We start from the raw sequence: 22,560 nt of genomic DNA, 5'->3' as shown, positions 1-22,560 counted from the left end.
AAATTGTGATTTCAGTGAAGAAAAAAGTGAAGTGAATATAGTTATTTTAATTACTTAGAACATTTTGGAACAGGACTTTTGGTCCACAGTTTCTCCTTCAAGACTGCTTGCTCTGGGCCTTCTAGGCAAGTGCCAAAGTCAAGAGGAAAGAAGTAGATTATGGCTGTTCAGGTGCAAGTTTCACTCCCCAAGTGCTTGTTGGAAGGTTTTCTTCCTCTTGAAGCTGGCAATACAGCAAACTGATTGTACCAAAATAAGTGTTCAGCAAGGGAGCTGCTTGGTAGCTGCCTATAGAGATGCTGCCTTTTGTGCAGTGAACCTGACCATCTGCATATCACCAGATTGTCACAGGATTTCTGAAAACATCAGTCAGAATATATTTCTTAGCTGCCCGTGTGTTTAGTTAGTGGGCCATATGAACTAGACCAAATATAGCCAAACAAAGGTGCATTTGTTAGTACCAAATGAAAAAGCTGGTGTAAAATACTGGATTTCAATAATATTTTTTTCTGGGGGCAGATACTTTAATTTAAATTAGGGGTGTACAATTAATTTAGAAACCATTGCTTTTACTTTTGCAGTGAAGGCTGTGTTTATCTTCTAAAAGGAGAATTTTTCTTATGTTATTAAGAGCTCAGTTGATGTTAATGAAAGTCTTCAAACTGACATAGAAGTTGATTGCTGGGATAGGTTGGACTTCTGTATCATAAACTTCCTGAAGTGTAGTGTAATCTAAATATTCAAATTCTAAAAAGGTTTATGCAAGATCTTATTAACATCAGTGAATTTCAGATGAATATAAGCAGGGTATTAGCCTTAAATTGTTAGTATCCCGTTGAAGAGTGTCTCCAGCTATTATTTTCCATAACACACACACTTAGTGATCCGTTTTTTCCATGTGGTAATGCATTTGTCTTTTGCAGTTAGTGTAATTTCTTTTGAATTCAGATTAAGCTTTGTCTTCTCTCACTTTTAACAAAGACTTACGCATGCAGCATGAACACTACTTGTTTAAAGTAGGAAAGCATGGCAAGAAACATAGCCTATGTATCAACACTGTCATGTAATATGGGTATTGGATCAAACTAAATACACTGACAATTGTTAGTCCTTTTGTGGGCTCGGAAGAACATTATGTTCTAGTGTTGGCAGCAATGACTTCCACAATGTAGCTTTAGATAGCAGTTTTCTCATTTCTATCACTTATAAATTGTGTACACTTCTTTTTATATTACTGGAGCTTTTACATTCCCTTAGTTTATTCCCTACCTTGGATGGCACAGAGAAAAACATTTTAGCAGAGCTGTGCAGGGTAGATTTTCTTACACTGGGATTGACAGAAAATAGAGCTCCAAAAGCCCCTGCCAGCATGTTGAATGGTCAGGAATACTGGGAGCTGAATGAAGTTCAACACATCTACTTTCTGCTCACCCCTATTTAAATCACTAAGAAAAAGAGACTGAATTGAATCACTCATTTAAATCCGATGTATGCAGTATTCATGGCTTTGAATGCTGCATGAAAATAGAGCAACAGGGTGAATTTGGTGACAGGACAAGGAAGCCAGGGTGTGGGCCTCTGCCCCCTTTGCTAGTCAAGAGGGCAGGGTGCAAGGAACTGCAGAAAAGTAAATACACTGCTCTCACCAGTAGGATAAACAAAGGAACTTGATAAGATCCAAAATCCCCTACATTTTTCAGGCTTATTTAAGCCTGTTTTACCAACAAACCCAAGTACGACGGTAGAAAGCCAGCAAGGATGTTGGGACTACCCAGTGTATTGCACTGAATGCCATATGGAAAACAATCTTGCCAACTGGACAAAAGGGAGTCTACGGAATTCGGACAGATAGTAGTGACAAAAGATGAAATTCTCAACCTTTTTGACACACACAGTCAGCAAGTCATCCATTCGAAACGCTATCCATCCTAGAGTTCTCAAAGAGCTCAAGCAGGAACCTTCTTACCAAAATAGCTAGTATATCCCTAAAATTACCGTTGTACCAGAGGGCTGTACATTGTAGTTGTGTACTTCAGTTTCAGCTGAGATGGTACTTCAGCTGAACAAGGGCAGCTTTTATTCATTCCTGAACAGCTAACCCTTACTGAGCCATTGGGTGTTCTGCTTTTTGTAGGCTGTGAGGACATTATTGCTGAAAGCATCTCACTAGACACCTTAATTGCCATTCTCAAGTGGAGTTCTCAGCCGTACGGCTCCAAGTGGGTACACCGCCAAGCACTGCATTTCCTCTGTGAGGAGTTTACCCAGGTCATGGCTTCAGATGTCTTTTATGAACTCAGCAAAGAACACCTACAGATAGCTATCCAGTCCGACTTCTTACAGGTAAATTCTCTCTTTCTCTCAAACTGCATCTAGTTACATCCTGAACTAAGCTTTGTTAATTGCTTGCCAGTAGTGTAGAAGTGCACTGATCTTAAATCTTGATTGCACCAAAAAGAACAACCTTACTTGAATAAGCATGTGTAGAATGGGCTCTTTCTCTCTTTATAGTGGCATATGTACACACAAGCCTCTACCAGAGGTAGTGATTAAACGAAGTATTCTGCTTTCTTGGCACATAATGCAACCCAAACTGGCAGTATAAGCTATTGCTTGAAAGCCTAATAATAGTCTAGAAGCAGTTGCAAATTATTTTAAGTGAAACTCTTCGAGGTTTAATTTTGTCTTGCCTTTTCAGAGCTTTATCGAAATTATATAGTAGTTCTCACACTAAAAACATATGTTTTGGGACGAAAAAGAGGAAATCTAGCTCATCATTAAAGCATACTTTGCTTGTAAACGATGAACAAAATTGTTCATTTCAACCAGCCAATGTGCTCACAAGTTTATTCTGCAATGTAATCACTGGAAAAAACTCCACTGGGGCCTGTTGCCTCATCTTAGAGAAAGCATTTTTAAATGCATTTTAATATATCCTTGAATGCTTTTTGGCTTTGGGCATGTAATAAGGGAATCAGTTTTTGCTGATAACAGTCAACAAAAACTTCAGTTTTTGTCAATACAGTTTCAATTAAAAAGATAGAGTTCCAGTTATATTTCCACATATTGTTTAAGTTAAGCCACTGAACTGGTTTTAGTAGCCAGCCATTATTTGTGGCCAGCCCTGACCCTTCTCCACCCTGGCATCCTTTAGGACATTGAGAAGACTTAAGAGAGAAGAGGGCCAGTGTCTTGGTGTTTACTGGACTCGTTGCTTCCAAGTGTCTCCAAAGCATAATGTGAGGCAAGTGAATAAACCTACGCTTCCAGAAGGCTTGGAGGAGGGGCCAACTTCCCACCTTAGGATAGACTGGAAGGTACAGCGAGGCAGCTACAGCAGCCTTCTCTAACTTGGTGCCCTCCAGATGTTTTGGAGTACAACTCCCCTCATTCCTGACAGTTAGCCATGATGGCTGGGACTGATAGCAGTTCAGAACATATGGATGGCACCAGGTCAAGGAAAAGTGAGCTAGAGAGAGTCTTGCTGAAGCACGTGCACATTCACTTGCAAGCTTGCCAGCACTAAGTGCACCCAAACAGCTAGTGAGCAGAACACCAGGTGTGAAGAGGTCCATACACTGGATTGCAGTTTTTGAGCAGGTAGAGAGATACTCACCATTTCTTTTCTTCTTCATGCTTTGCCTAAGTTAGAAGTGACTGTGCTCCTTTCTCCTGAATTTTCTGCCCATATCAGAAGACTCAACAGGGGTAATCACAAATAATGGCTGGCTGGTAAACTACCCAACATTTGTAGGCCTTTGTTCTTACTTCTTCTGAGTTCTTTTTATCTTGGTTGGGGATGACGAGAATGGTGGTCCAACACATCTTGATCTCACCAAGTTGGGGAAGGCTATCTTAAAAGTTACTGCAGTACTTGCATAATTCACTTATTTTTATTACAATATTTTATATATTATTTAGATTGACCTTCCTCAACTTGGTGCCCACCAGCTGTGTTGTCTGTTTGGGGATGATTGTGATGGAAATCCAGCACATCATGGGAAGTCTCATTGCAGAAAAGCTGGCTCAGACCCTTTAAACACTTAGGGTGAATTATTAAATAAATTGTAAATTGATGTGCTGATTACATGAGAGGAAGGGTGGGAAAAGCTTATTTTTCTTAGTTAATGAGAAAAGTCCCTTTGTAAAAAGAATGATGGTAGGAATACATTTTCTGAGAAGCTGTTGGTAAGAGTAGTAGGTTGGATCTTAAGCTTCTTTCTGTTGAGTGATTTGGTTGGCTTTCAGTTACTGTTGATCTAAGAACTATGTGCACTGAGTAATACAGGGTTATGGCCAAAAACTGAGTTTGTTCATACAATGTCTTTAATGCATATTTAATAGGCAAGTGAGCAAGATGTCCTGAAGTACCTTGTTAAATGGGGCGAACATCAGTTGATGAAAAGAATAGCAGACCGGGGTAAGTCCTTCTTAATGGGTATACCTGATTTTATCTATTTTGATTGATTGATTGATTGATTGATTGATTTATATCCTGCCTTTTTCCTACAAAGGGCTCAAGGCAGCTTACATCTCCTCCTCCATCTTATCCTCACAACAACAACCCTGTGAGGTAGGTCAGGCCGCGAGTCTGTGACTGGCCCAAAGTCACCCAGTTGGCTCCATGGCTGAGCAGGGACTAGAACCCAGATCGTCTGAGTCCCAGTCCCATGCTTTTAACCACTACACCACACTGGCTCTCTTATGAAAAAAAACCGATACCTTTAAGCTCCAAAAGCAGAACAAAGTCTAGTTCCTTTGCTATAAAGTAACCTTGGTGTATAGGTAGCTACCTTATATTGGGAAAGACCATTGGCCCATCTAGTTCGCTCATGTCTGCTCAGACTGGATCTACTTCTGACTTTCACTCTTCACTGGGAAAGCCAAGGCCTGAACCTGGATGTTCCTCTCTGCAGGCAAAGCCTGTATTCTCTGTGAGAGTTACAGAGTAAGCCTTTCTGAACTGAAGGGGTCGCAGCAGATGTCCCCTTGGCATCTTTTCCTTCAGCAGATATTCTCAGTGGATTATACCTCAGTCCCGTAATTGATGATACGCCTGTGAAATCCTGCCTAAAGTAACTCACTGAGATCCTGCAATTTCCCGCAGACATAAGAACTCCAGCACTCACACTGAACTACTCATAACAAGTTCTTCATTAGTTTTGATGAATAGGACACTTCAAAGAGGAACACTGGAGGGATATATTACAATTATCATCTGGTGGCACCTTTTATTAATTTTTATATGTACATTTTGGAGGGAGAATCCTAATCTTTAAATTTCCCAAAATGTATTTCAGTGAAATGCATTTTTTATCCCAGATATGAGCAACTTGTGGTCCTTCAGTTGCTTTGACCTACATTTCCCATCAGTCCTAGCCAGCATAGTCAATGATGGATGATGGAAGTTGTAGGCAAAATATCTGGAGGGCCACAAGTTGCCCACCCAGTTTTAGGCTGTCAAGCTTTGTCTCCATCTCCTGCAGTGTTCAGTCCACCTGCCCCCACCATTCAATGCAGAATCCCTGAAGATTTTATCCATAGCATATTTAGATATCCACATATTTCTTTCTGAATGTGTATCAACTCTGTTGATCCTACCCTTAGAAACATCAGGTTGTAGTACCAACCAAACGATAACCAGGCTGCTAAATTTGCTAAACATTATTGTCTTTGAATTGTAATGTTCAACTAGGGATACCCAGGCTGTTGTTGACAATCTGGTTTGCAAGGCCAATATTTAAATGAACCCCAAATATATAACCAGTACAATACAGTCTACAGTGTTAATTTATTAATGGCCAAGGCTCTGAACTGGCATTTTTCTTTTCTTTTTTTCAAACCTGTACTAGGATTCTCTTATCAGAAAACAGTATGATTTCAAAGGTGATTCTGGGATTAGATACAGATTAGTTCTGAAAAAAGTCTAGGTAATAGACTTTCCATGCCAGTCTAATAGAAAATTAGTTTTTCCATTTTTAAAAAAAAAATACTGTCTCTTGATTTTTCTCCTTTTTTCTCTCTTTTGGATATTCCTAGTATTTGCGATTTATGATAGTCTGATGTTTTGGACTTCACACTGGTATTGTCTTTTGCTTCAGGTTTATCTTGTTTTAGGTTTTATGGTTTTAAGTTTGAATTTATTTCCTTTAATCTTAATTATACACTTCTTGAAGAAAGTGTATTGGGTGGCATATAAGTATTGTGAATAAATAATAAGCAATAATAATAGAACTAATAAATAAGCCAACTTTATATGTTCTGATGTGGCAGAAGTGCAAAACAGTTAAGTGAAACTATTTGGCCGCCCCTTTACAGAGCCTAACTTGCTGAGTGGCACAGCTCACAGTGTGAACAAACGAGGTGTGAAGAGGCGTGATCTTGACATTGAGGAACTAAAAGAGATCCTTTCTCCTCTGCTACCGTTTGTCCGTATTGAGCATATTTTGCCTATGAACAGTGAAGTGCTGACTGATTCTGTAAGTATATCTTTATACTTCCTATAGAACTTGCATATGGTTGTGAAACAGACCATTCTATCCCCGTTTTGCAGCCAAGTCATCTTCTGTGCTGGCTTTGGAGTAAATGTGGGGAGCGGAGCCATCAAGGGGCATAGTCTGAGAAGAGTGTGGCTGGCAAGAGAAACTTGCTGCACAGATAGATCTTTGCTTTAGGATATTATGTAACCATGATACATCTTTCATTTGTTTTTGAGGCCATTGCAGATAGTTTGATAGCTGTTACAGTGTGAATCTCAGCAGGGTTTTTAAAACTTGGCATAGATAACATTTGGATCTGGCTTGGTGATTCTGCCTCAGATGGTTTTATTGTCATTCTGCCCAAATCTATTCCAAGTAGCTTGCTATGGAAGCTAGAAAAAAATTGAAATGTGCATGCTTTGATTAAAATGTCTATTTTCTGCTTTTAAAGATGAAGAGGGGTCTCATAAGTACTCCTCCTTCAGACATGTTGCCAACAGCTGAGGGTGGCAAGTCAAATGCGTGGCTCCGACAAAAAAATTCAGGAATTTATGTGAGACCAAGGTTGTTTTCACCTTATGTGGAAGAGGCTAAGGTAATAAAGAAACTTTGTACCTGTGATAATTCCTACCTCGTGACTAACCTGACAACAAATGCACTAACCTGCCTGCCTTGTAGCACATCTGACTAAGGTGCTCTGCAGTTCTCTAATCCAATGGTGTTCAAAAGAGATTAGCAATCTAAAGCAGGGGAAGGCAATTTGGTGTGCCCTAAAAGCTTTGTTATTAGGGTTGTGATGATCCCAGAGTCTCATTCTCTACTGTTTGTTGGATTTTATTCTTATGCTTGGCCCTGGCTTGGGAAGTGAGCTAAAATGAAGTCAGTGAACTCTAGCAGAATTCCTTTTGTGCAACCCAGTAGTTTCCCTCTGCAACATGTGCAGCACATACAAAGCCCACAAGTTACATGCACAGAAGAGGAACTCCACTTGCACAGTATTTGTGCTGTCTGGTTTTGTGGTAGGTGCCCACACAAAAGCTCAGTGTGCTCAGCACAAAGCTCAGCTACGAAAAACTGGGCTGGAGTCCAGGGAACTAAGCAGAAAGAATCTGATAGATTCTCACTCTCAGAGCAGATTTCTTACACTTTCCTAGGTGTTATAATCCCTAACTACTGCCATGCAAGTTGAGCTTTATTGAAGTTGTAATCCAAAACATTTTGTTGTCTTTCCTTGGTCTAAAGAGTGCGCATATATCCAACTTAACATGACTTAAAATCCAGATCAGACCCATAGGTGAAGATGAATACCCTTTGAACACTTCTCTGTTTCTCCCAAGTTGACATAGACTTATCACTGTCCATAGAGATCAGACTTTCAGCTAAACTGAGGTCCCATAATTCTCTGTTATATCTGTGCTCGTGGCCCCAGTACATTTGGTTTTCAGAACCCTTTCCCACACAATATTATTCTACCTCTTGTACACATCACAAGGGCTTGCTTGCTTGCTTTTCTTTCTCCTCTTCTTCTTGTCCTTGGCTCTTTTCTGGCCACTGAGAAGTTTGGTTGCATTAGTTGATACAGCTTTTGTTTCTATGTGAGGAAGCTCCAGATGACCTGAATGCCAACTTGGAAACAACCATCACATTTCTTGTGGGTAGAGATTTCTGTCCCCCTTTCTATTCCTGCAGTAGTTATGCAGACACCTTATGCTCGCGAACACACTAGATGAGATTTTATATGGAGGTTAGTGTGCACCGCTCTTCCTTACATGGAGAGATCTTCAAATGTCTTAGAAAAGAACTTTACATCTCCAGGACCCTAATGCATAAGAGTTGCTCCTGGCTATGTGCAGGGAGCCATCAAGCAATATGTGTGCATGGAATTAAGGCATAAAGTCCTGGGCCAGTGAAGTAGCCTCTCTGTGTTCTTTTTTCATACTAGTACAGAATAAGTAGGGGTGAAGTGGTTGCAATTCTTTTCATGATCTGATCAAGTTATGAACAAAGTCAAAGATCAGTGAGCCAGAAGACTCAAAGCTTTCCTTTTTTAACCATGAGAAGAATATGATATTTGAGATTTAAAAGAAAGGAATATTTCTGAACCAAATTCAGTAAATGTGGCTTTAGTTATTCTGATCTGGGATTTTTGTACTTTTCATCTGGAAAATAAAAAATATATCTGCAGTGTTAATTTATGATGCCAGTAAATGTTTAGTAAACTCTTTTGTTTTCACCTGTACTCTTTCAGTCAGTTCTGGATGAGATGATGGTGGAACAGACAGACCTAGTTCGTTTACGGATGGTTAGAATGTCCAATGTACCAGATACTCTCTACATGGTAAACAATGCAGTTCCACAGTGCTGTCATATGATAAATCACCAGCAAATAAACAGTAATCAGTCCAATCCTCCTTCAGTTGTAGCCAATGAAATTCCAGGTATGTATATAAGCTGGAACATAAACTGCATATTGGACATAATATTAAATGTTGTTATGCATAGGGATCTATACTTAAATGTTGCTGTCAAATGAAATCAAATGTTGTTAAGTAAAGAAGCCACATGATCAGAATTTCATTAGAGCATGTTTTGAGGCAGCAAGTCAGTTTGTTGATTCATGCAGTCCTTTTATGTGTTTTTGTGAGTGCATGTTTTGAGGCAGCAGGTCAGTGTGTTGGTTCATGTAGTCCTTTTATGTGTTTTTGTGAGTTCTGTGAGCCTTTGTTGGTTAGCTTGAGCTTCCGTTTTAAAAAAGCAGCATCAAATTAAGCCAACATGGTTGCACAAATAGATTTTGAACATGCAATGATAAAATAATGCATCCCCATGATGTGCATTAAAAATTAGTTCTAGTTCTTGATTCATTTCTAAATATTTACTGATGACTGATTTAAGGCTTTTGCTTTCAAAGGATATCCTTTTCTGAATAAGAATATTGCAGAATAAAAGAATGATGAATACCAGTTGAGATACTCAGATTTGATACACTAATTGAAATGAATTACAAGTTAGTTTAATCACATACCACCAAAATATATGACGGTGCAGGATGCTAGAAGAAATGAAAAACAAACTCTTCACTTTACAAGTGCTACTGAGATAGCTAACATGAAAAAATGTTAGCTATCCTGACATGCTATCCTGGCCATTTGTTCAACATCTTAAAAATTAAAATAACTTAAATCAGAACTGAATATCAGGTGCTGGATATTCTCACCTCACTTTCTGCAAGTTCTGAATAAAGCAAATAAACTGCTTCTTACAACATATAGTTCTTATGCAGAGAAATTGTTGGAATTGTCAACTCCAAAATGCAAACTAATTGCATGGTTCTATGCTTGTGGTAGTGTACAGGTGGCAAAATAGGATTGCCCACCTGGAGAAACAAATAACATTTGCTACTTCTCCTCTTACATCACAAGCTTGCACAGGGATTTTTAAGCAGTCTTAAATAGTGGAGTTTCTCTGCAAGTAGTCCATGAGAGTTTTTCCAAAATCGAATTCCACCATCACTTATTGTTTTTTCACTTACCTGGTGAGGCAGGGTGGGCGAGCCCCAAGGGGCTCTCGCTTCTGGCTCCAAGCGCCCGGCACAGGCCGGGCACGACCTGCTCCAGGGACAGCGTCAGGTGGGAAGTTTGACTAGGGCGGTACACCTGTCAAACCATAATGCAGGTGTCCTAAGGCGAGCTCAGGGAGGACAGAAACCTCCCGTGGAGCAGAAGGGCAAATGCTCGCTTGATCTTGATTTTCAGTATGGAGATGGGTAGAGAGCTGTTCTCCCTTCAGAGGAAGGCAGGACATGCTTCAACGGAACAAAGCTCAGGGAGCCAAGGTTCCATTTAGATGCCAGGAAGCGCTTCCTGACAGTTAGGACCCCAAGGGTGTGGAATGGGCTTCCATGAGAGGTTGTTGAGGCCCCATCGGTGCGGGTGTTCAAGGATAGGCTGGACGTCCACATGGTGGGCATGTCGTGAGCAGAGCCGGCTGGAGCCGGAGGTCAGACTAGATGGCCTGGGAGGCCCCTTCTGACTCGCTCTGTTTCTGTTTCTGTGAAAGAGGTTCAGTATAACCTCTATAAAACCCTGAGATTAGATTTTCATAATATGGTCTATGGGAGAGCGCCCTGCATGACTTTCTGGAAGTCAGCTTCTGCTCACCTTGGAGTCAGATTTTAGTAGGAAGGGCCTATAAAGGAACAGTATAAGCATCTTCTTCAGAATGATGGGCATGGATGTTTGACAAAAAAACTTAAGTCTGTATATTGTCTCAAAGTGATGTAAAAGTGGGTTAACAGATGGAACGTATGACGGTGTAAGGTAATATTAATTCCCTCCTTGATACATATTTTGACTGGGTATTTCAGTCTTCATGATCTTAATTGGTCCTTTTTTTGCTCTGAAGATCAGGGCAGGATAGCAATGTCCCTTAGTGGGTAGCATCCCAGAGGAAATGCATCACTGAGATTTTAAAATAACTTGCATCTAATCACAACATAATTGTACAATAAAAGGTTTAAAGGACGACTTTGCAAGACACAAGCCAAGTGAACCTTATTTAGGGTTGCTTTAGAAAAATCAAATGGCATTATTGCTGGAGCATTGGGTACATGATTCCATACTGATGCCTCAGATAAGTTCTTCCACGTGTGCGCTCTGGTGTACTTCAGAGAAACTGAAAGCTTCCATTTCTTACACATCTATGCACTCATGCACGTAGGTGCATGCCTGCACCCGCATGCACTAATAGCGAACATTTCAGTCACAAAAGAAAATTCCCATCGCTTTGGCAAGCCTTTGAAAGTGGTACATGGGGCAAAATGATTTGAAGGCTCATTTGGCAAAGAAGCGGCTGAAGGGGAAGTGGTAGGTGGTAGGCAGAAGAGAACGTGCTAGGAGGAATCACTGTGGAAGGATGGAGGCAAGAGCCCCTGTCTGTTGGGGAAGGAGCAGGGTTTTGGCTTCATGGAGTAAGCTGACTGATGGCAGAGGACAGACGGATCATGCGCAGTCTGGACATTCGAGCTTTTCCGACACCTTTCCTCCAGTATCAGTGGTTCATGGCCACATGAGGAAGGAATAGCAAGAGACTGGGTGGCTCTGTATTCAGCCACAGCTCATTGCAGCAGTGCAGACAACAAACTCGGCGTGTATCTTCTTTGTTTCTCCTTCCCAGTTCCTCACCTGTCTGTTGTTAAAGAGATGATCAGACGTCTGCAAGAGCTCCGCCACACTGAGCAGGTGCAAAGGGCTTATGCTCTTAACTGTGGAGAAGGGGCCACTGTCAGTTATGAGATTCAGATCCGAGTATTGAGGGAATTTGGGCTTTCTGATTCTGCTGCTGAGCTCTTGCAGGTATGAACCACCGAAGGTCCAGGTAGCACACATTTACTCTTCCTCCAGTCTGATTTTTTTGAATGTGCTTGAAAATGCATTGTGTGTATATGTAAGCACCTTTTAAGATAAAGTACAGCAGTCTTTGAGTGGCTAAATGAATTCACTGCTGAGGAAGGATAAATAGGAATGTTAAGGGATAGATGTTCCATCTATATTTTTAGGCAGGTTAATAGTGGATATGTTTTATGGAAGAAATGCCTCAGATTTTCTCATAGCTACTTGAAGAACAGTTCAGGACACCTTTATGCTGCTTTGCTCTGAAAGTTCCAATTGAGCTAAGAATAGGAAAATAAACTCACCTCAAACCATCCCTCAAAAGAAATTTGTATGATTTAATAATATTCGGCTTTTTAATAGTAGTCTAAAACTCTTATAGTGCTTCTCCAACATTTAATGAAACCTTGCTAAAACAAAATATGTGCTCTGGAGAAAAACTAATTTGCATATGTTTTTCTCTCTTAAACAGGAAAAGAGCTTACTGTTTTTAAAGGAAAAAACAATTTAGAATTGTAAAATTCTTCCTTTATTCCATGAAGAGAGCCACCCAGTGGTGGTCTATAAAATAAGAACATGTATTAATAATTTCTATGCTGCTTAAAGAGTGAAACAAGCATACATCTTCAGGCACTTGAGCATGGTATTTCATAAAATGGCAAATAACTTTTGCATTTTTCTTTGCAAAGTAATTTCAGCACAAATCTGCCATTCCCATATTGTTCGAATAGAAGTACGGCAGGGAATTCGTCTATATATGGAAGAGCTGACTGCTCTTTATGGTACCTTCTTCAGCTTTTAATGTTGGGAAAACACAAGACTGCGTGCAGATTTCACTGTTACCCAAACATGGGCACATACTGCAGAAGATGGCCTAGGCCAACAATGCCCAGGACTTGCAGCAAAGGTTCTCACTTCCTCTGTGTTCTGTCTTTGTGTTGCAGAATCCTCACAAGTTCTTTCCTGACGAGCACTTTGGGGATGAGAGTCCGCATTTGACACTGAGGCAGTCAGGACGGTGCCGTGTGAACAGCACGCCCACTGCAGAAACCATGTTTACAGAACTCGACTCTTTTGTGGCCTTCCATCCACCACTTCCCCCTCCTCCGCCTCCCTACCATCCACCTGCTACTCCAATTCACAATCAGTTCAAAGTCGGGTGGAAGCAAAGGGCCCAGATCCAACATCCCTCACGCTCTTTTTCTTACCCCTGTAACCATTCCCTGTTTCATGCAAGAGCAGCACCTAAAGGAGCTCCACCCATCTATTTATCTGGTGTCAAAGCTACCCCTCCCGATTGCACTAACACAACAGGACTGGGAAGGCAGACTGTTGCCGCAGCAGCAGCTGTGGTAGCGGCTGAAAAGCAAGTGGTGAGTATGTTGCATATATGCACACCCCAGAGGTGTTTATATCAAGAGAGGTTAGAAGTGAGCAGACAGTATCTCCCCAGATGCTTTGGATATTGACTTCCAGCTTTCCTCACCCATGGCTGTGCCAGCAGGGACTTCTGGGGTAGAGAAAAGATCCTAGCAAAGTAGGCAGAAAAATGAGTTTCAGTGCTCCTTGTTAGGTCTTCTCTAAACCTCTTCAGTGTCAAATGGCAAGGGAACAAACAAACAATGGTAGACCAGAGAGGATATGTTTAGTAGAGGCAGAGTTTTGCTGTTGCTCTTATTGATTATATTTAGTTTTCAAGCTCTTGACACCACTCTAGATGGTATCCAAGGTGCTCTCAGGGTTTTTATTTCATGATCTTTTAAATCATCTTGTGTTTAGATGAATAACTCGTGCCTAGTTGTTAAATAGATGTGATAGACTTAAAAGAAAGTTCAGTATTTCATGGCAAAAACATATTCTTTCTGTGCAGGACTGAGCAGCTGGCCTGCAGCTTTGAAAGCAAAGAAGATTCACTGTCCAGTATAAACATAAAAAATTGGCTTCCTCTCGAGACATTTAAAGCCAGCATGTCCTTGTTATATAAGGCATGCTGCAGACAACAATAAAAGCTGGGTTGGAACAAATTAGGAAGGATTTGGTTATTTGCATGTTAGCCAGTTTAATCTAGTAGCATTTGGGCGAATGTCCTAGTATCAGCTTGACTACTAGAAGTTCAGTTAGCAATCTCTCTGCCATAACGGGAATAGGTCAGATTCACTTCCCCTCTCTTCTTTCCAGTTTTCTTTAGAAGCTGTGCTCAACTCTAGATAATTTCCTACTGCTAAATCTATATTGTTTGGCTGTCTGAGTAATAAGGAAACTATTTTATTGGACAAAGCTGTGCAAACTGTGGCTGCATGTTTGTGGTAGCTGGATTGAAATCCAGCAACTATTAACTCATTTCAAAAAGGAAACTATCTGCCATTTGTTACATGTTTTGAACTTCTGAGTGTACTAGGAAGCTTGTAGGTGGTGGCCTTTATTTACAAAACACCAATATACAGTACTGTATATTGGCGGAGAATCTTTCATTTCTTTTGGAAGTTTTCTTGAGGTGGGCTACCATAATTTGGTCAATTTAAAAGCAGTTAAATTAATTGACTTAGTAGAATTATGTTGGTATCTGATGCTCAGAATTAAATAGTTGCCATTGATTTAGTTTGCAAATTACAACCAGGCTTTATTGGCAGTACTCAGAAGTGTAAGTACACTAAATCAAGAGCAGTATGAGTGCGTGCTCAGTATCAGAAGGGCTGATACATCATTTTTACATTGATTGTCTAACTCTCCAATAAACTTGGAGAATTTATACAGTAGTTATTCTCTTATAATTTGACTACTGAGTTACCTTAGTTAGGAATGCATTTCTGCAGGAGGTTCGGTGCAACAGATTGGGCATAGAAAAGCATTTTCCCTGATACCCTGTAATAGTGTGTTTATTATTTGACCCATTGCAAATATGCTGCATGAAGTTAAGTCATTCTGATTTTCAGATTTTGACCACTCCAGTTACAATGATTTCCCACTATGATGTTGATCTGTCTGATTTGCTTGTCATCATTTCTGACCTTAGCTATTTCCCAGCCCGATTTGAATGTCTAAAAGTGTCGATCCAAGAAATTAATCTTTATGGTACTCTACTACTATAAAGCCAGGCTATAAGGTGTAGGTGTGAAATAGTAGACACATAATTTTTCTCAGTAGCCAACTGCTGTTGCCTACACTCATCTGCTAATACTAAGACAAATTTTGGTTCTTAAATTAAGCAAACAAATGGAGCTCAAGTTCCAAGGTGTTAGATGTGGTCTTTTGTAATCGTGAACTTCTGTAGTAGCTTGGGGAGTGGGGAGGTGGGATTGTGTGCTTGTACCTAGAACATAAGAGGTATATACTTCAAGCTGAAATGGGTGTTCTCTCCTTCCAGAGTACTCAACCTGTGCTCAATGAACTGATGCCAGATATTGCTATGGGTGTGTCAACAATGTCTCTCAAGGACAGGAGACTGCCAGAGCTGACTGTCGACACAGAACTGAGCCAGCCTGTTTTGGAGGTAGGGCCAGGACCACCTCAACACCTTTCATGCATTCAGACCAGGCACATACACAGTTCCCGGAAAAAACATTCAGTTGAACAAAAAGTGGATACTAGAGAGAATCAGCAGGAATATCCTGATTTATATGACTTCTCTAGTGCTGCATGCAGGCCTTCAACTCCTGCTCCTGGCAGGCACACTCCTTCACCTTCTCAAGGCATCTATTTTGGCCCAGATTTGTACAGCCACAATAAAACATCACCCAGTGGCTTAAAGACCACTCACTTAACTAATCACATCTCTCCTAAAAAGCTAGAAGATTCTCGGAGAGAGTATGCACTTTCTCAAGAAGGGCATCCACACAGACAAAAGAATGAACCTCTACACCTCGATGTCTTAGAACAACCTCCCCAGCGGTTGGACTTGGCATTGGCTGCCCAAGAACACATGGGGAATGTCCCAGTTCATGCAAGAGGACGAACAAAAATAGAAACTGACTTAACCTATGGGCTCACCTCTAGCCGACCTTCTCTGCCACCTGCATATAGCTCAGAGATCCACGAAGAGCAATCCAGCCGGAGATTGGCAGACAGCGATCCCCTGGATCATGAAGCACAGAGAAACACAGATCTTGAAAGGGAAGAGGCCGTAAGCAGAGGAAGGAGGTCTCCAAGCAAACCAGACTTCCTATACAAAAAGTCTGCTCTCTGAAAATCACCTCCACTTCTTCTCTGTGCCTAAGAGTAGTGAAATATCCAGTCTTTGCCATCTTTTCTGCCTGACATTTTTTGGGCAAGTTCATTTAAATGCCAGCCACTGCATCATTTTTTAAAAATTGTATATACATGGCTTCATTAGAGATGGCATGCTACCAGTTTATTTGGAATGCTGCTTCAGGGTTTGTGATCTGAACAGATTTTGTTAATCCTCTTTTTTAAAAAGTATATTTTAGTTGGCACCTTGAAAAAAGGTAGCCTTTTGCACCTGTACATTAATTTTATTCGTTTTTGTATTAGTATGTTAAACTTTTACTGTCATATTTTAAAGGACTGTATGTTCATACTCTTCTGGGTGGCTTTTTTTAATGAAATCTTTCACCTCCTGGTTTCTTTTGTGCATTGGGATGCACACTTGAGATGTATTTTCTTATAAGATGGTGACAATGTCTGTCTTTATTTTTGAATGACTATAGGAATTCCAAAGAACAGCACATTTAAGTAACTGCTCTGGTTAGGTCTGAAGCCTTCCTGGTCTACCACTAGTGCAAGAATCCAGCTGAAATTGCATGCTCTGTTTACTAAGACCATGGCAGCTGGCCTTCACACTGTTGTAGCAAGTGCTAATTGTTTGTGGCTAGGACTTTCTGTGGAAGTGAGGAGTACAACTCCTTTAGGGTTCCTTGGGATCTTCCTTATCCTTTTTCAGAACATGGGACCTCCAAGAAGCACTTACTTAGCCCCTTTGGTTTATAATACATATAAGTACTGCAAATTGTGACTATTGTATACACTTCCATCAAGTTTATAAATGTATGCAGAGATGAGGAAGTTTCATGATAAGTCCAAGAGGGTGGGAAGATGCTACTTAGTACTGATATCGGTATTAATGCTCCATTTTGCTAGAGGAAGCTGCCTTTCCAGTAAGAGGTACAAAGAATTACTGGCCTTTGTACTGCCAGTAATTAAGAAAACAAGGGCTTTGGTCATTGAGTGCTCCTTGACACTACAAATCACTCACTTTATGGATACAAATCACATACTGAAGAATAGCAGCTATAGCTTAATTAGCTGTAAGAAATTTAGCACTTAATTTCTTAATTCCAATCTCTTGAATGTGTTTTTTCTGTTTTTGTTTCTAAAGATGGTTAGGACTCTGTGGTTTTATGAATATGAAGTAGAGACACAGGGTTGGTAGTCTAGAAATGTCTGTTGCCACTAACAATGGCCATTTCAACAGTTAGCAGTTGCAAGTACTGGAAAACTTCCAATACCACTGTGTGGTAGTTTATAATGAAGGCCTGACTTGATATAGTGATCATCTTCAAAATTCAGCTCTTCCATCACCTGAACACCTCAGTCAGAAAATTAACCTTAAATCTGACTCTGTTTTAGATACTTGACTCTGTTGAAATGCAAACTTGGTTTCATTGTTTAATCACATTTTTGTTCTCAACTCTTTTTTTAACAAAGAGCATCACAGCCTAGTGTTTTGTCCTTGTCTATCTCCTTGAGCAGAAAAACACTGTTAAAGAAAGCATATATTCCAGATCAGAGAGAGATGTGTGAGAGTGTGAGTGTGTTAGGGAGGGAATGAGAATATGTTATCCAGAACCTGTACATTAATTTCAAGCATGGTATTACATCTTTACAAAATGAAAGGCCTTTCATCCTATGCCTTTGACAATATGTTTTGTGTGTATAGTCAAATTAATGGAATGATTGCTGTGACAGTAGTTTAAAGACCATGCACCATCAAAATAAATTCAACATTATTTGAATTGTCTTCCCTTTAAAACCAACTTAATCACAAGTGAATATGGGAAGCTACTGGGTCAATTTGTCCAATGCTTTAGCTGAGTGTGATCTGCCAGATGGTTTGGATTGCAGTTCGTTGACCATTGACCATGCTGCTTGGGGTGGATGGCTGCTGCAATCCAAAACATCTGGAGACCACATTGGTAGAGGGGAAGTTGGTATGATTCTTTGATGTTAGCTTTGCTGTGAAGAAAACTTAAAGGGTAGAATAGTTCCTGCATATGAATACACTCATTTTAAACCAGCTCTCCTAAACAATTCCCACCATCACCCAAAGCCCATGTCAATATTCTGCATTTAAAACATTCTATTTCAGGTAGCTCGTTTTGTCCACCTGTCAACAGCCAATTTACTTGACAAGTTGATAGGGAAATAGGCTCTGTGCGTAAGAAGTGAATGGTAAATTTGCAATCCCAATAGTGGCTATAGGGGTGGCTGAGGTAATTCATTTGAGGTTTAGTTTACATATGGTTTTCACTGTGGAATAGCTTTTAAATGCATATTGGCTCCTAGCTTTTGAAGTCAGGTAAGTTGCCATTTCACAGCATAGGACAGTGTTGTAGATGGAAGTCAGTCCTGGTAAGGGACAGAATTTTGTAGAAGGCCTAAAGACAGGCGGGCTAGCTAGACAATCTTAAGACTAAAATTGTATTAAGTCAGAAAGGGGATACAGAAATGCCTAGAGAGAAAGAGCTGAGGCAGCAAGTTTCTGGCTTCTGGATTGTTACTTCTAGGACTAAGTATTGTGCTATTTACACATTAAAAGAAAATACATAACTGCTACTAAGATTATTTAACATACAATCTTATGCATAATTAGATGTCAGGTCTAAAACTCAAAGCATGGCTGGGGCTTGCTGGAAGTGGTAGGCCTTTTTTATGTCTAAACATGCATAGGATTTTACCTTGGCTTTCAAACTTGATCCTCTTCTGTAACATCTCTTTATGGAGTTTGATCAGATCAGTGCCACCTTGGCAGGACCACTAGGTGGCTAAGTACCTAAACCCACATACAGGATGTAATCCTATTCTCTTCCTGTGCTTCCATAAGAAAATGCATCTCTTTTGTCCTGGATTGATTATCTGTGTTTGTAAACACTGTATGAGTTAGAGGCTAATTACAGACTAGTTTATGTGTCCATGGCCCAGTAGCATCAGAGAAATGCAGCTATTTTGTCAAGGGGCTAATCTGTTATAAGATTGATCAAACATGACTTGTGCCATAATGAAATTATATGTACATCCTGCCGGACAGATGATTACTCAGAACTGCAATGACTCAGTCTTCTTGTCCTCCCCAAAGCAGGATCTGTGAAGCAACAAGCAAGTTCCAACTGTTCAATATTGTCATAATCAACAGCAATGCTGTTTGATTTTTCAAGGCACACTACAGTTTTAGAAGCTTAAAGAAATAATCCTTCGTTTGCATGAAGCACTTTTGAATAAGATGTTGGAAATTCCAAGTATTCAGAAACCATACAGCTGTGGCTTTGAAAGAGAAATAATTGCTATGGAACAATTGGTATACGATGAAAGATACTGCAGTATGGAAACTCAAAACTATAATCTTGGCTGATTTTGCTGCAGCAGTAGAGAATCTGATCCAAAAATGGTTTAGTGTGCATTCTAGTAGGGAAGAAAATCTCTCTGTTCCAACCTGTGGCTGGAAGCCAGAGTGATGTGCGCGCCTGCCATGTTTCTATGCATACACAGTACATGTGTCTGATTTGTTACTTCCAGAGTTGCAAAAGACTTGCTTCTCCTTGACTGGTGAGGATGACTTTCAATATTTTGGGGGCAGGGGAGCATGCTTTCAGGAGAGAGAATCCAAAAAGCTTCCATGTAGGCACAGTACCTTGGCTCCTGGTCAATGTGTTTACAAATAAGTCTTCTAAAAATACTATTAGAGCTGCATCATAATCCTGTCCTGTGTGGTTACAATAACTGTCTTGACAACTATGTAGTGTACCATTTCATGTTTTAATTTGTCTTTGATCTTTTTTCTGCCTTTAATAAGAGATAAAGTGAACAGACTGGCCCTTTCCTGTTTTATAATTTTGTTTTAGGTGTGGAATATTAAAAAAAAACATTTTTCATCTCTTATGTAACTTATTTTGAAATGGGCTGCAGATGGCACTATTATTCCAGCTACTCCCAAAGTCTGTGTTTATATGGTGGAGGGTTTTGTGTGGAATGTTGGGGGAAGCTGGACAAGAAAAAAAATTGGTATCTATACTCATAACGTACTTCTGGAAGGTGTTAATTGTCCATGATGTTTGCGTTGTTCTTGTGCTGTTACTGGTATAAAGTCAAGTGCCTTCAATGCTAAAGGCTCAGAAATTTTCTTAAACCAACTTCATGTTCTATGCAAGTGTTTTTTCTACAACCTGCATAACCAGTACTTTGTATACTTGTTTACGCTTCAATTGTACATATTGGTTTTTAAAGAAAATATAGTATTTTTATTTAGGTACCTCTAGAATTGAATTCTAGTCTTGTGTGATGCATTGTAAAACAATACATTTCTCTTTTGAGTACCATTACAGTTGTAAAAAGGTTTTCACTGGTTCTATTTTTCTACTGTTGCTGAGAAGCATGTTAACACTGACTTTATCCTACATATAGTTGGTATTTCAAATAAATGGCTTGTCTAGAAAAACGCGGATGTAAAGTTTGTTTGATTTAGTCACACCAAGGAATGATGTTCTACTTATTATAAATTATATTAAATTATATAGAAACACTTTTCTATATAATTTAAATTATATAAATTTAATAAGTTAAATTATAGTTAAATAATAGTTAAATAATAAGTTAAATTAAGTTAAATAAATTAAATAAGTTAAATTATAGAAACACTTTTTCTGAGAGCTACAACACATCCTAATTATCATGCATAGCTGCAAATACACTTTCTCTGAATATATTTTCTTGGTTTTTTAAAAAAATCCTAGCTTGTTCTGTTAGGTATATTAAACCACACAATGAGCTAGTTGGCATATAATGGTATGTGGTTTATTTATCCAGTGGGTTAAATTCTTGGGCTGTCATGCTTTGGAAACCCAGCTGTTAACAATCCTGTTTTGTTAACCACAACCCAGCAAGAGAACTTATGGCTTGTTACTGGGTTGGCATTGTGTGTGAAACCAGAGCCTTGGACATTTTGCAAGGCTCCAGAAGTGGTGGGCAACAGTGGCCAAAACTAGCTGCTCTACATTCCTGTATTAGAGCACCACAGAGGCATTTGAGATATAGGGAGGAAGCAGGCAAAACAAGCGAGGGGCTGTTAGAACACATACTTTGTTCCATAAGCTTCCAAACCAAGTCTGGAAATTTAACATGCTGTAAGAGCCACAATGGTAACTTTCCTGCCTAGTTGTAGAGAAGCTTAGTCTTCATCACATGATATGGTGGTTGGTTGGAGTCGGGGAGTCTGATGCATACTGACACAATACTGTGAGGAAAAGTGAGTTTCTGGAAACAGCCGTGCTGGCTGATGTTGATGGGAACTACATCCTCTTAAAATCAGGGAGGAAAAAAGTATTGCAGTAACTGGCACCTTTACCCTCACACAGATAGATGAAGAAGCCTGTTTCTGAATTGACCAGGAATAATGCTATCGAATTTAAATTGGACTTCCAAGGAAGTCCAAAGGTCACATTTAACTTCAAAAGAGAAAGTTTCTCTAAAATGATGGGCCTGGCAAAAAAGGCAACTGAAAGGGAAAACAGGATCTATTTTCTGAATGCTTGGGATTTCACTAACTCACAATAGCTCAGGCAAAATATAAATGTAGATCAGGAAAGGTAGCAGAGCACTCTAGCCATAGCTAGTCAGAGGTACTAAGGAAGCTATTAAAAGAGCCTTTGTACCAAAAACGGAACCAGTGCCCCAACGAGAACAAACAGGAATACACACTTGCCCACAGGAATTATATGCAGAAATGAAAAGATTTTGCTAACATTTAAGAGTATCTAATTTTAAAAAACTAACTCCATCAGATGAGGATGTGTGGAATCTGCAGTAGGGATTTTTACAGGCACTGTAATGTGACTCATTTGAATATCGCACAATGTAAACTTCAAACCGAGGACCTCATAATACATCTATGACAACCCAGTTTTCTCAGAGCAGTCAAAGCATCACATTTTTATATGCCGCATTAGTTCCACAGTATATTTGCGTGCTAAACCTGCATGGGAAAAATGGCTTCAGCACTACAAGGAACTTGCTGAAAACACAGCTATTCATAACTACGTAGAAGTAAATCACACTGCTCTCAATGGCGTTTACTCTTCCAAAAGTCAGAGGGGGAGGAATTACTTTGGGATTTGGAAAGGAACTAGGACTTACATTTTTAAAATCTCTGTTCCTTCACAGCAGTAAACCTGTGCATAATACATCTAAAAAACCTGAATCTTAGCCATTTCCCCTGTATATATCATTCCAGCTCCTGGAATTTGTCAAGACTACATTCGCAACACAGTGGCAACTGTACAGGATTCATTAGCATGCATCCCAAGACTGGCAAATGTTTTACATAAATATACAACACTCCTAGTGCAGATTGCTCTGCCAGATGACAATTGAGCTGAATGAGTATTACAGGAGACTGCCGAGAGCTGACTGATTTAGGACAGATACTCATGCCAGAATTGATCTTTTCAAGAAGGCAGTCTGAGAAA

General features: G+C 39.8%; 1 protein-coding gene across 6 annotated transcripts in view; it reads left to right on the top strand.

Annotated features, from left to right (window-relative positions):
* Positions 1 to 20,534, top strand: part of BTBD7 (BTB domain containing 7) — an 80,105-nt gene extending 59,571 nt beyond the window's left edge. For all 6 annotated transcript variants that reach the window (XM_044435584.1, XM_044435581.1, XM_044435583.1 and 3 more), the window contains 8 exons: positions 2,135 to 2,343; positions 4,345 to 4,420; positions 6,319 to 6,479; positions 6,931 to 7,074; positions 8,728 to 8,917; positions 11,655 to 11,833; positions 12,814 to 13,242; positions 15,234 to 20,534. In XM_044435584.1, the coding sequence (XP_044291519.1) occupies positions 2,135 to 2,343; positions 4,345 to 4,420; positions 6,319 to 6,479; positions 6,931 to 7,074; positions 8,728 to 8,917; positions 11,655 to 11,833; positions 12,814 to 13,242; positions 15,234 to 16,052 (2,207 nt within the window). In that variant the 3' untranslated portion in view covers positions 16,053 to 20,534. The remainder of the gene's footprint in view (positions 1 to 2,134; positions 2,344 to 4,344; positions 4,421 to 6,318; positions 6,480 to 6,930; positions 7,075 to 8,727; positions 8,918 to 11,654; positions 11,834 to 12,813; positions 13,243 to 15,233) is intronic.
* The last annotated feature ends 2,026 nt before the right edge of the window (positions 20,535 to 22,560 follow it).

Source organism: Varanus komodoensis, unplaced genomic scaffold (genome assembly GCF_004798865.1).
Source record: "Varanus komodoensis strain SLA01 unplaced genomic scaffold, ASM479886v1 scaffold3, whole genome shotgun sequence".
In the NCBI taxonomy this organism is placed as follows: Eukaryota; Metazoa; Chordata; class Lepidosauria; order Squamata; family Varanidae; genus Varanus; species Varanus komodoensis.
This window is presented reverse-complemented; position numbering and strand designations above follow the sequence as displayed.